Below are 13,293 nucleotides of genomic sequence, written 5' to 3'. Positions count from 1 at the left end.
TCCACCACCCTCCCTTTCCAAAAAAAAACGGGGACGATTTGTCAAGACTGAGATTGGTACATTTTTGCTGATTAAGGGATTTAAAGTACAGGTGGGAAAACAAAGTTCAGATACAGGTCAACCATGATCTGATTGGATGGTAGAATGAGCTTGAGGATCTGAATGGCCTCCTCTTCCTGCCTCAAATTTATCTCCCTCCCCTTTCAAAGGCATCAAGGCTCAGAGATTCCTCACCTTCAAATTCCTGTCTCAGGTGCTGTGTGGATACGAGTTGGAAGCCAGGACTATCCTGGGGTTTGATGGCATGGTCTGGGCTGTGTGAGCTGACCCCAGGTTTTTGCCATGGGGAGTGGTTGCAAGTAGACACAGATCCCCTGGGCTAGGAAGAGAGAAAACAAACTCAGGGCTATGACTCTGGGTGACTGTGCAGTGCCCTGGTCGAGGAACTGGAGAGCGTCCGGTGACCATGGAGGGAGATAGAAAGCAGGAAACTATTGGCCAGTTAGCCTAACATGTGCCATTGGGAAAACCCTAGAATCCATTATTGAAGAAGTAGTAGCAGGTCATTTAGAAAATCACAATACAATGGGGGAGATCGAACTTGGTTTTGTGAAAGGAAAATCATGTTTGATCGATTTATAAAGCTCGTTGGGGATGTGACAAGGAGGGTAGATAAAGGGGAACCAATAGATGTAGTGTAAAAACAAAAAACTGCGGATGCTGGAAATCCAAAACAAAAACAGAAATACCTGGAAAAACTCAGCAGGTCTGGCAGCATCGGCGGAGAAGAGCAAAGTTGACGTTTCGAGTCCTCATGACCCTTCAGCAGTTCTGTTGAAGGGTCATCAGGACTTGAAACGTCAACTTTGCTCTCAATAGATGTAGTGTATTTGGATTTCCAAAAAGTATTTAATAAGGTGCCACATAAAAAGTTACTACAGAAAATGAGAGCTCATGATGCTGGGGGTGATATATTAGGATGGAGAGAGGATTGGCTAATAGGCAACAGAGAGCGGGGATAAATGTGTCATTTTCAGGGTGGCCGACTGTAACTAATGGGCTGTCAGAGGAATCAGTGCTGGGGCCTCAACTATTTATGATCTATATTAATGACTTGGATGAAGGGACTGATGGGATTGTAGCCAAATTTGCTGACATTACAAAAATAGCTAGGAAAGCAAGTAGTGAGGAGGGTACAGAGGCTGCGGAGGGATTTGGATAGGTTTAGTGAGTGGGGAAAAAAATTGGCAGATGGAGTATAATGTGGGGAAATATGAGGTTGTCCACTTTGGCAGGAAAAATAGGTAAGTAGAATATTGTTTGAATGGAGAGAATCTGCAGAATGCTGCAGTTCAGAGGGATCTTGGTGCCAAATTTTGTTTGATAAGAGTCCTGTGAAGCACCTTGGGGTGTTTTACTGTGTTAAAGGTGCTATATAAATGCAAGCTGTTACGGATTACTCACAGTTACTTGGAACCTATTTGATTTATTGTGACATTAAAGGATGTTTATTAAAGTAGCTGGAAACTCTGCAGGAATAGCTAGAAGGTTGTGTACAGATACTTGGCCAGGCTTCATAATCAATAAATTGTTACAAATGTAATGGCTGCAGGATTGGCCAAGTGCCTCTCAGCCTGATTTGAAGAGCTGTGGGGAGAGGATTGCCTTCTATCAACTTATTCCTGTGTTCCATTAGTCCTTAACCTCTACTAGAAATTCCTCTTCAAAATTTGCCAAAAAATAAAGCTGTTAATGCGTTCTTGAATTCTCCCTCCGGCTGTATTTGAGAGAGCATTCTTGGCAATGCTCTATGTTCACTTTAACAGCTTTTTAAAATCAACATTAATTCAGTCCGGTTTTGCTCCCTGCGCCTGACTCTCCTTTAGTTGGCTTCCTCTTCCATCCTTGCACCAATTATTCGATATCCAGACCGGGTTGAGCCAGTTTTCTTCAGTGAAACATGGGGAAGACTGAATCCATTGTCTTCACTGACCCCCCCCATGGTGAGTTCTGTGCTCTCGCCACCCATCCCATCTCCTTCGCCTGCTGCTGTGCTGGCTGAAGCAGACTGTGTGCAACCTCGTTGTCTGATTTGACCCCAAACTAAACTTCTGCCTCCCAAACAGTCTGCATCATAAAGACTGCCTCCTCTCACTTCTGTGAGGTTGGCCATCTCCTCCCCGATGCCATTGATCCGCCTCATTCACGACCTTTAACGTCTCCAAACTCAACTCAACTATTGTATTCCCGGTGCTCTCCTGGCCGGGCCCTCACCTTCCCCCAGCCAAACACTTCAGCTCATCCAAAACTTCACTGCTTCATACACTGGCACCAAATCCTTCACCCTTGTGCCCTCTGACCTGCACTGGCTTCTGGATCTGACAGTGCATCAGATTGAAATTTCTCATCCTCCGTGTTTAAAATCTTTCATGGTCTGTTCTTCCCTGTCTCTCTCTGGAATCTCCCCTGAGATTGTCAGCCCTCTGCGATCTCTGCATTCCTCCGACTCTGGCCACTTGAGCATCCCTTTTTTAATCACTCCGTCATTGGCAGCCATGCCTTTAGCCTGGACCTGAAGGTCCAGAACTCCCCCTGTCAACTTCTCTGCCTCTTTCTACCTTTAAGATGCTCCTTAAAACCTGACTCTTTGTTGAAGCTACTGATCACTTGTCCTAATCTCTCCTGCTTTATCTCAGCATCAATTTTTGATCTGATTACACCTTGGGATGCTGTAATGTGTTAAAGGTGCTTTATAAAGAAGGAATCTGCACTTCTCTTGCACTTTCCATGATGTCGGAACTCCACAAAGCTCTTAACAGCCTATAAAGCAAATTTGAAGTGTGGTCTCTGTTGTAGTGTAGGATTTTGCAGCCAATTTGCGCACAACAAGATCCCACAAACAGCACAGTGATAATAACCAGATCATCAGATTTGTTGGTGTTGGTTGAGGGATGAATATTGGCCCCAGAACACTAGAGATAGCCCGTGCTTTTCTTCAAAATTGTGGCCTTGGCATCTTTTATGTTCGTCTGAGAGGGCAGATGTGACCGCAGTGTAACATCTCTTCCGGGAGACGGTACATCCAACAGTGCAGCACTCCCCCAGTACTGACCCTCTGACAGTGCAGCACTCCCTCAGTACTGACCCTCTGACAGTGCAGCACTCCCCCAGTACTGACCCTCTGACAGTGCAGCACTCCCTCAGTACTGACCCTCTGACAGTGCAGCACTCCCTCAGTACTGACCCTCTGACAGTGCAGCACTCCCTCAGTACTAACCCTCTGACAGTGCAGCACTCCCTCAGTACTGACCCTCTGACAGTGCAGCACTCCCTCAGTACTGACCCTCTGACAGTGCAGCACTCCCTCAGTACTGACCCTCTGACAGTGCAGCACTCCCTCAGTACTGACCCTCTGACAGTGCAGCACTCCCTCAGTACTGACCCTCTGACAGTGCAGCACTCCCTCAGTACTGACCCTCTGACAGTGCAGCACTCCCTCAGTACTGACCCTCTGACAGTGCAGCACTCCCTCAGTACTGACCCTCTGACAGTGCAGCACTCCCTCAGTACTGACCCTCTGACAGTGCAACACTCCCTCAGTACTGACCCTCTGACAGTGCAGCACTCCCTCAGTACTGATCCTCCGTCAGTGCAGTACTGACCCTCCGATATTGTGTTCAAGCTTCTGGAGCGGGACTTGAAGCTACAGCTTTCCCATTCAGGGGGAGTATGTTCTATTGAACCAAGGCCGATATTTATAAAAGCAGTAAAAACAGAAGATGTTGGAAACACTGAGCAGGTCAGGCAGTGTCTCTGGAGAGGAGCAGAGTTAACATTTCAGGTCACGATGACCTTTAATCAGATCAGTTCTGTCGAAAGGTTATCTTGAACGGAAACATTAACTGTGTTCCTCTCCACGGATGCTGCCTGACCTGCTGAGTATTCCCAGCATATGTTTTTATTTCAGATTTCCAGCATCCGCAGTATTTTGGCTTTGTATATATAAAATCAAGTTGTTGATCAGTACTCCGATTGTTGCTCTTTGGTCTTTCCTGAGCACCATCAGGAGTATGGACATCTTAGAACACAAGCGAATTGACATCAAATCTCTCAGAAGCATTTTTAAATGTTTCAAACGTTTTGAGTTAGTTCTGAGGCGCAGGGACCAATGTTATGTCAGTGAACTAGTAGCCATTTGGGGAAAGGATTGATCCCACTGGATGCACTTGTTAATGGCAATGATGGTTGTGACTGAAACATTGACCAGGACACCAGGAGAATTTGCCTGTTCTTCTTGGAATAGTGTCATGTAATATTTACTGTCAATCCAAATTTATGGAGGAGGTGGTTATTTTAGAATCTCATTCAAAAGAACGCAAAAGTGTTTACACATGAAGGCATTTTAAACTCCCTCATAAAATTCAAAGTGGAGAAGAACCGTATTAGCTGTGTGTCTGGCCAGGAATTGCTTTGAATTTGACCTGAAACCAGTTAAGGCAAGAATTGCATTAACAGTCTGAACAACTTACTTAAACCGTTAGCATTTCCAGATTGTCTGTCAGAATGTTGGAGACAATTCAGTTCTCTGAATACTAAGTCTAAAGTCCAATCGAAGGAGACTATATATCTAAATGTTAACATGTCACCTCTGAAAAGTGTAAGGCACATTTATTTGGTCGTTTTCTTAAAAATAAATGGTGTTGATGTGCAAGAGCTTCCATGGGACATACCACAGCTCCAGCTATTGGTTCTAGCAAAGGATTATGAACACCTCGCGTAAGCTGTATATATCTCACCCTTACGATTAGTGATGATGATCTGCATCACATGTTTTTCTGAAAGGATCTATTAACCCCTTGTGGGCTGTTTCTATTTTGTGTTTCTTTTTATGCTGTTTAACATCTTGCCGTGACTTTGGCTTCTGAGTACCAGTTAACCTGTAAATAAATCTGAGCAGGTGATTTAGCCTGCATGCATTGAGCAGGAAGTGACAGGAGAACAAGGCACTGCACTTCATCTCTATTAAGTGAGATACTGTGATTAAGAGATAATTGCTAAACCTCAGCACTTTGCGCTCGGGTATGGTCTCGTTGAATACAAACGCACCCGCCCCCCACCGTCTTGTAGAATGGGGCAAGGAAAATAGAGGTATCGTATTCAATCCCCAGGCATTGTTAAGATAGTTAGGGCTGAATCTTCCGGACTGTGAACATTTTTAGGCAGTTGGGGCCATTTTTTGGGTTTTGACTCTAATATCCTATTTTCGATCTCTTTTCCCCACAACTGTCCCCTCCCCCCACCCCACTCCCACCCCCACAAGGTCCATCTATCACTTGTTCATGTTGTTCTTTCCAGAGTGCTTGTCCTTGCCCTGCTGTTATCACATTCTGCTTTCTTACCTTAATGCCACCATCAGCATCTCCTTTAGCCAGTACCACTACCATTAACACCCCTTTGCCATTTTGTTTATGATATCTTTGTCAATCCCTCCTTTGTCCCTATCTATCGCTGGCCCCCTATCCAGCTCCACCTGCCCCATCCCCCTTAAACAGTATAAATTTCATCACATTTTTACTTCTCTTCAGCTCTGAAGAAGAGTCATACGGACTCGAAACGTTAACTCTGTTTCCCTCTCCACAGATGCTGTCAGACCTGCTGAGTTTTTCCAGCATTTTCTGTGTTTGTGTCCTTACTTAAATATGGAGACCAAAACGGCACACAGTATTCCAGATGTGGTCTCAAGAAAACCCTATACAACTGTAGCAAGACTTCTTTATTCTTGTACTCCAATCCCCTTGCAATAAAGGACAACATGCCATTTGCCTTCCTAATTGCTGGCTGCACCTGCATGCTAACTTTCTGCATTGCTTGTATAAGCATTACCCAGGCTACGAGCCACAATTGATGGGTTGAGGGAGGTGGTTATGGTTTTCCAAAGACAGGCTGGTTGATTTCTCTGCTGCACTCATTCCGATGAAGAGGCTGTCTTAATGATGTTTATTTACCAATGTTGCAATACTCTATCTAAAGGCTTCCTGGCAACTTAATGTTTACAACACAAGAAGATCTGTTGTGACCCTTAACCCCCATTGAGTGCTCTGTCTAGTAACCTTTCAACATTATTGGACAGTCTTAAGGCTTAAAGCAGCTCCCCGCCCTGACTTATTGCTCCTTTTGTTGTCGACTGTGTTCAGGGAGGTTCTTCCAGTGGTTTGGCCATCCTGTTGTCAGGTTAATCCTCATCCCAGGTAGACAGGCAGGAAGAGAAAGCAGCTGGTCCATTAAATTTGTCTGTTGGATCCAGTGCCCCCTGGTTTGTTGAGGCTAGAGGGTCTGGGCTGCACGCTATTTTCGGGGAGACCGAGTTGGAGAGAAGATCTGTCGAGCGTCTTTAGAAGAAACGCATTCTGTTTATTTACAAAGGAACTCAGCAGCTACACTTGTGAGCTTACAACTCAGAACTCCGTCCTTACTCTTCAGACTCTAATTCAAGGCTACTGACTACAGATGTAGCCCACGCTACTCTGCTATTGGGTATCAAGATCATGTGATCTTAATTACAATATTTGTCTTAAAGGTATATTACACCTCAGATTGCTACATTGTCCCACCGAAGTCACTGAGGTATCATGACTAAACATGGACATGGGTTGACCACGTGGCCCATCATGTCTAGGCCTGGCTGACAAACATTATCCAGTCTAATCCCATCTTCCACCTCTTGGCCCCTAAACCTGGAGGTTACAGCATATCAAGTGTGTTAAGAATTCACCCTTGCCCCTCTTCTCACCCGTGCCCCCCTGCTTGACCCCACCCTTACCAGAGAGGTCAATAACTAGGGGTGTAGATTTAAAGTAACTGGTAGAGGGGGGATTTGAGGGGAGATTTTTTTTTGATTATTGCCAAAGAGTGAGACATGTTGCCAAAGTTTTCCATCTTGAACTCATCAGGACAAATCAGTGATCCCACAACCAACGGATTAGACCTAAGCTCTGCAGTCCTGCCACATCCAGTCGTGAATGGTGGTGGACAATTAAACAACTCACCGGAGGAGGAGGCTCCACAAATATCCCCATCCTCAATGATGGAGGAGCCCAGTACATCAGTGCAAAAGATAAGGCTGGAGCATTTGCTACAATCTTCAGCCAGAAGTGCCGAGTGGATGATCCATCTTGGCCTCCTCCGGAGGTCCCCAGCATCACAGATGCCAGTCTTCGGCCAATTCGATTCATTCCATGTGATATCAAGAAATGGCTGAAGGCACTGGATAATGCAAAGGCTGTGGATCCTGACAATATTCTGGCAATACTACTGAAGACTTGTTCTCCAGAACTTGCCGTGCCATTAGCCAAGCTGTTCCAGTACAGCTACAACACTGGCATCTACCCGGCTATGTGGAAAATTGCCCAGGTATGTCCGGTACACAAAGTGCAAGACAAATCCAATCCGGCCAATTACCACCCCATCGGTCTACTCTCGGTCATCAGTAAAGTAATGAAAGGAGCCATCAACAGTGCTATCAAGCAGCACTTGCTTAGCAATAACCTGCTCACTGACGCCCAGTTTGGGTTCTGCCAAGGCCACTCAGCTCCTGACCTCATTACAGCCTTGGTTCAAACACGGGTAAAAGAGCTGAACTCCCGAGGTGAGTTGAGAGTGACTGCCCTTGACATCAAGGCAGCATTTGACCGAGTGTGGCATCAAGGAGCCCTAGCAAAACTGGAGTCAATGGGAATCAGGGGGAAAACTCTCCACTGGTTGGAGTCATACTGAGCACAAAGGAAGATGGTTGTGGTTGTTGGAGGTCAGTTGTCTCAGCTCCAGGACATCACTGCAGGAGTTCCTCAGGGTAGTGTCCTCGGCCCAACCATCTTCAGCTGCTTCATCAATGACCTTCCTTCCATCATAAGGTCAGAAGTGGGGGTGTTCACTGATGATTGCACAATGTTCAGCATCATTCGCGACTCCTCAGGTACTGAAGCAGTCCATGTCCAAATGCAGCAAGACCTGGACAATATCCAGGTTTGAGCTGACAAGTGGCAAGTAACATTCACACCACACAAGTGTCAGGCAATGACCATCTCCAACAAGAGAGAATCCAACCATTGCCCCTTGACGGTCAATGGCATTACCATCACTGAATCCTCCACTATCAACATCCTGGGGGTTACAATTGACCAGAAACTGAACTGGATTAGCCATATAAATACTGTGGCTACAAGAGCAAGTCAGAGGCTAGGAATCGTGTGACGAGTAACTCACCTCCTGAACTCCCCAAAGCCTTGTCCACCATCTAAAAGGCACAAGTCAGGAGTGTGATGGAATACTCTCCACTTGCCTGGATGAGTGCAGCTCCCACAACACTCAAGAAGCTTGAAACCATCCAGGACAAAGCAGCCCGCTTGATTGGCACCCCATCCACAAACATTCACTCCCTCCACCACCGACGCACAGTAGCAGCAGTGTGTGTACCATCTACAAAATGCACTGCAGGAATTCACCAAGGCCCCTTCGACAGCACCTTCCAAACCCATGACCACTACCATCTAGAAGGACAAGGGCAGCAGATAGATGGGAACACCACCACCTGGAAGTTCCCCTCCAAGTCACTCACCATCCTGACTTGGAAATATATCACCGTTCCTTCACTGTCGTTGGGTCAAAACCCTGGAACTCCCTCCCTAACAGCACTGTGGGTGTACCTACACCACATGGACTGCAGTGGTTCAAGAAAGCAGCTCACCACCACCTTCTCAAGGGCAACTAGGGATGGACAATAAATGCTGGCCCAGCCAGCAACGCCCACATCCCATGAATGAATTTAAAAAAGCACAAGAATACCACATTTCAAATTATCACAACAATTTATACTACAGGAGAAAAGGGTGCTGATTGGTTGGCAAGTAGATTCTGATTGGCTGAGGTGTTGCCATGGAGAAAGCAGTGGAAAAAAGCAGTGAAAAAAAACCCATTATTTACACCCAGAGCATGGTGGGGACTTGGAACTCAGTACCCGAAAGGTGGTAGAGGCAGAAACTCTCAGCACATGTAAAAAGTACTAGGGTGCCTACTTGAAGAGCCAGGACCTTCAGGGCTATTATGCACCAAGTGCAGGAAAGTTGGATTAGGCTGTCCAGTTCTTCATGACTGGCATGGATGTGATGGGCTGAATGGCCTCCTTCTTTGTCGTAGATGCGCTATGATTCTATGACCTTCCAGTCCAGGAGATTACTCGCATCAAGCGTAATCTGTAAAGACACTGGCCCTCACTATGATGTGATCTCTGTCCCCACTGAACCTCAACTACCTGTCCAAGATCCTCTGAAAATTATTGCTGGAATCGGCTTCCACCATTTTTTCAGGTTGAGCGTTCCCAATCCCAACAACTCCCAGAGTGAAAACATTTCCCCTCGTCCCCTCTTGGGATATTTGTCTGATGGTTTTGAATCTATTCCCTCTGCTTATTGACCCACCCACCAGAGGGAACAGTTCTGTTCCAACAGAACCTCTCCATCTTTTAAACCTCTATTGGGTCACCCCTTAACCTTCTCTGTTCCAGGGGGAACAGTCCCAACTTTTCCAATTTCTCCTCGTAACTGGAATCCCTTGTCCCTGGTAACATCCTGGTAAACTTCCTCTGTACCCTCTCCAAGGCCGTTACATCTTTCCTGAACTCTGGTGCCCAGAATTGTCCACGCTACTCCAAATGAGGCCTGATCCAGCATGAACTCTTTACTTTAAGAAAGCTAATAGAATGTTATCATTTATTGCGAGGGGAATTGAATACAAAAGTAGGGAGGTTATGCTTCAGTTGTACAGGTCACTAGTGAGACCACATTTGGAGGACTGTGTACAGCACTGGTCACCTTGTTTAAGGAAGGATGTAAATGTGTTGGAAGCAGTTCAGAGAAGACTAATATCTGGAATGGGCGGGTTGTCTGATGAGGAAAGGCTGGACAGATTAGGCTTGTAACCGCTGGAGTTTAGAAGAGTAAGAGGTGACTTGAGAAGCATATATAGATCCTGAGGGGTCTTGACAGGGTGGATGTGGAGAGGATGTTTCCTTCTGTGGGGGAATCTAGAACTAGGGGTCACTGTTTAAAAATAAGGGATCGCTCATTTAAAACAGAGATGAGGAGAAATTTTTTCACTCAGAGGGTCGTGAGTCTTTGGAACTCTCTTCCTGAAAAGGTGGTGGAAGCAGAGCCTTTGAATATTTTTAAGGCAGAGCTGGATAGATTCTTGGTAAGCAAGGGGGTGAAAGGTTATCAGGGGTAGGCAGGATGCAGATTTGAGATTCTATCAGATCAGCCATGATCTTATTGAATGGCGGAGTAGACTCGAGGGGCTGAATGGCCTACTCCTGCTCCTTGTTTGTATGTATTTTTATATTCTGTTCTCTATTTGAAAATCCAAGTAACTCATATTTTTAATCATCCCCTCAACTTACCCTTGAGAAACCCTGAGGTTTGGGTTTGTTTGCACCATGTGGAGTTCACTCACCTCAATCCGGGTGTAGTTTTGTTTTGACAGTTTCCCCTCCTGGGCGCCAGACTGATTGAGAGGTTTGGATCCAATATTGGCAGCGGGGAGGGATCTCGGACAGCTCAGGAATCTGCCGCTGCTAGTGGGAGCATGGTGAGGTGGGGGGTTCCAACCCCGGACCCTGAGCCTTGGGGTTTCTGCATGGGTGGGAGGTCTGATGGCGGGGAGGGCTTGGGGCTCCTGGGGGGGGGGAGTGGGTGCTTATCTTCTCCCTGAAGCAGCCCGTGCCTCCCTTCAGGTGCCGGGTATCCAGAGGCCTGGGTTAAATGTGCAAAACAAGTTGAATCAGAGGTTGCCACCCTCGTTATATTTAAATGGACAACCTGCTTCCAGGGAGCTGATTGGCTCCTTGTCCCAATTCCCATTAAACCTGGAAGTGCGCAGTTGTGATTGGGTTTGAGGCTTTTAAAGCTTTAGCATCCCACCCCACTCCCACCCCACTCCCAGCCCACTCTTTTCGTGTGTAAAAATACAGCCCATAAGTCCACAGTCACCAGTTCTTCGATGCATTGCTGCTTTCTGTAATTGTTTCTCTGTACATGACTCTCAGGAGCTTTACTCTGTATCTAACCCTGTGTTGTACCTGTCCTGGGAGTGTTTGATGGGGACAGTGTAGGGGGAGCTTTACTCTGTATCTAACCCCGTGTTGTACCTATCCTGGGAGTGTTTGATGGAGACAGTGTAGAGGGAGTTTTACTCAGTATCTAACCCCGTGTTGTACCTATCCTGGGAGTGTTTGATGGGGACAGTGTAGAGGAAGCTTTACTCTGTATCTAACCCCGTGCTGTACCTGTCCTGGGAGTGTTTGATGGGGACAGTGTAGAGGGAGCTTTACTCTCTATCTAACCCCGTGCTGTACCTGTCCTGGGAGTGTTTGATGGGGACAGTGTAGAGGGAGCTTTACTCTGTATCTAACCCTGTGTTGTACCTGTCCTGGGAATGTTTGATGGGGACAGTGTAGAGGGAGCTTTACTCTGTATCTAACCCTGTGTTGTACCTATCCTGGGAATGTTTGATGGGGACAGTGTAGGGGGAGCTTTACTCTGTATCTAACCCTGTGTTGTACCTGTCCTGGGAGTGTTTGATGGGGAGAGTGTAGAGGGAGCTTTACTCTATATCTAACCCCGTGCTGTACCTGTCCTGGGAGTGTTTGATGGGGACGGTGTAGAGGGAGCTTTACTCTGTATCTAACCCCGTGCTGTACCTGTCCTGGGAGTGTTTGATGGGGACGGTGTAGAGGGGGCTTTACTCTATCTAACCCCGTGCTGTACCTGTCCTGGGAGTGTTTGATGGGGACAGGGTAGAGGCGATGGTGATAAATCGGAATTGTAATAACTGTTGCCTTTGTGTGTTGTGTTGCAGTTTTCCCGCTCCAATGCCCAGCAGATTCACCAGCGCCGACGTGCCATGCTGAACAAAAATTGTGCTGCCCACAATAGGCTGAATCGCAAACGCCGCATCCTGAACCCTGACGACCTGCGGCATCTGATTGTCGATGACCAGCACGGGTTACTGTACTGCTATGTCCCGAAGGTGGCCTGTACCAACTGGAAGAGGGTGATGATGGTGCTGACCGGAGGTGGCAAGTACAGGGACCCCCTGACCATCCCGGCCAGTGAGGCCCATGTGACGTCCAATCTCCGGACACTGGACAGCTACAGCAATGCCGAGATCAACTACCGGCTGAGGAACTACCTCAAGTTCATCTTTGTGCGTGAGCCGTTTGAGCGCTTGGTGTCAGCCTATCGTAATAAATTCACTCGCCGATACAACACTGCCTTCCACAAGCGCTATGGGACCAAGATCATTCGGGAACACCGGCGCGATCCCAGCTCGGAGGCTTTGGAGCATGGCGGAGATGTGACCTTCGAGGAGTTTGTCTGGTACCTGGTGGACCCCAAAACGCGGAGGGAGGAGCCCTTCAACGAGCACTGGGAGACAGTCTACTCACTGTGCCACCCCTGTCTCATCCGCTACGACGTGGTGGGCCGCTATGAGACGCTGTTGCGTGATGCCAGTTACCTCCTGGATCTTGTCGAACTCGACCATCATGTCAAGTTCCCCTCGTCCAATGTCTCTTCCCGGACCACAGATGACATGACAGCCAAGTTCTTCAAGAACATCTCCCCTTTCTACCAAAAGAAGCTGTACAAGTTGTACAAACTAGACTTCACCTTGTTTAATTACTCAGTCCCTTCCTACTTGAACATACACTGAGAGGGCCGGGGCCCTCCTGTCGTTATTGTGAACTGGGATAGGAGCAGCGGTGACTCCCTGAGATCAGCCTCATCCAACAACAACTGTGAAAAAGCCGCAATAGGGGTTGGATGGCGTCTGGAAGTTTAACTTATTTTGACTTAATCTTTTTTTCTTTCTCAGTCGGCAGTGATTTACCTCCTGGCACCACCTCACCGCCCCCCCACCTCCAACCCCCTCAACCCTCCCACCGCCCCCCCCCCACCCCCACACCCCCTACACCCCCATCGCCCCCACCACCACCCCACCCCCTCCACCCCAACCCCCCCCACTGCCCCCACCACCCCTACCCCCACCACCGGCCCCACTGCCCTCACCACCCCCCCACCCCCACCCCCACCACCGGCCCCACCCCCCCCCTCACCGCCCTCACTGCCCCCACCACCCCTACCCCCACCACCGGCCCCACTGCCCTCACCACCCCCCCACCCCCACCCCCACCACTGGCCCCACCCCCCCCCTCACCACCCTCACTGCCCTCACCACCCCCAC

General features: G+C 47.8%; 1 protein-coding gene across 1 annotated transcript in view; it reads left to right on the top strand.

Moving 5' to 3' along the window:
• The window catches only part of LOC144681485 (carbohydrate sulfotransferase 11), a 96,726-nt gene extending 83,789 nt beyond the window's left edge, over nucleotides 1–12,937 (top strand). The window contains exon 3 of the mRNA XM_078543107.1: nucleotides 11,908–12,937. Coding sequence (XP_078399233.1) covers nucleotides 11,908–12,762 — 855 coding nt within the window. The 3' untranslated portion in view covers nucleotides 12,763–12,937. The remainder of the gene's footprint in view (nucleotides 1–11,907) is intronic.
• Nucleotides 12,938–13,293: the final 356 nt, after the last annotated feature.

This window comes from Cetorhinus maximus, chromosome 6 (genome assembly GCF_964194155.1).
Source record: "Cetorhinus maximus chromosome 6, sCetMax3.hap1.1, whole genome shotgun sequence".
Lineage (NCBI taxonomy): Eukaryota > Metazoa > Chordata > Chondrichthyes > Lamniformes > Cetorhinidae > Cetorhinus > Cetorhinus maximus.
The sequence above is the reverse complement of the archived record's forward strand: the minus strand, read 5'-3'. Positions and strand labels throughout refer to the sequence as shown.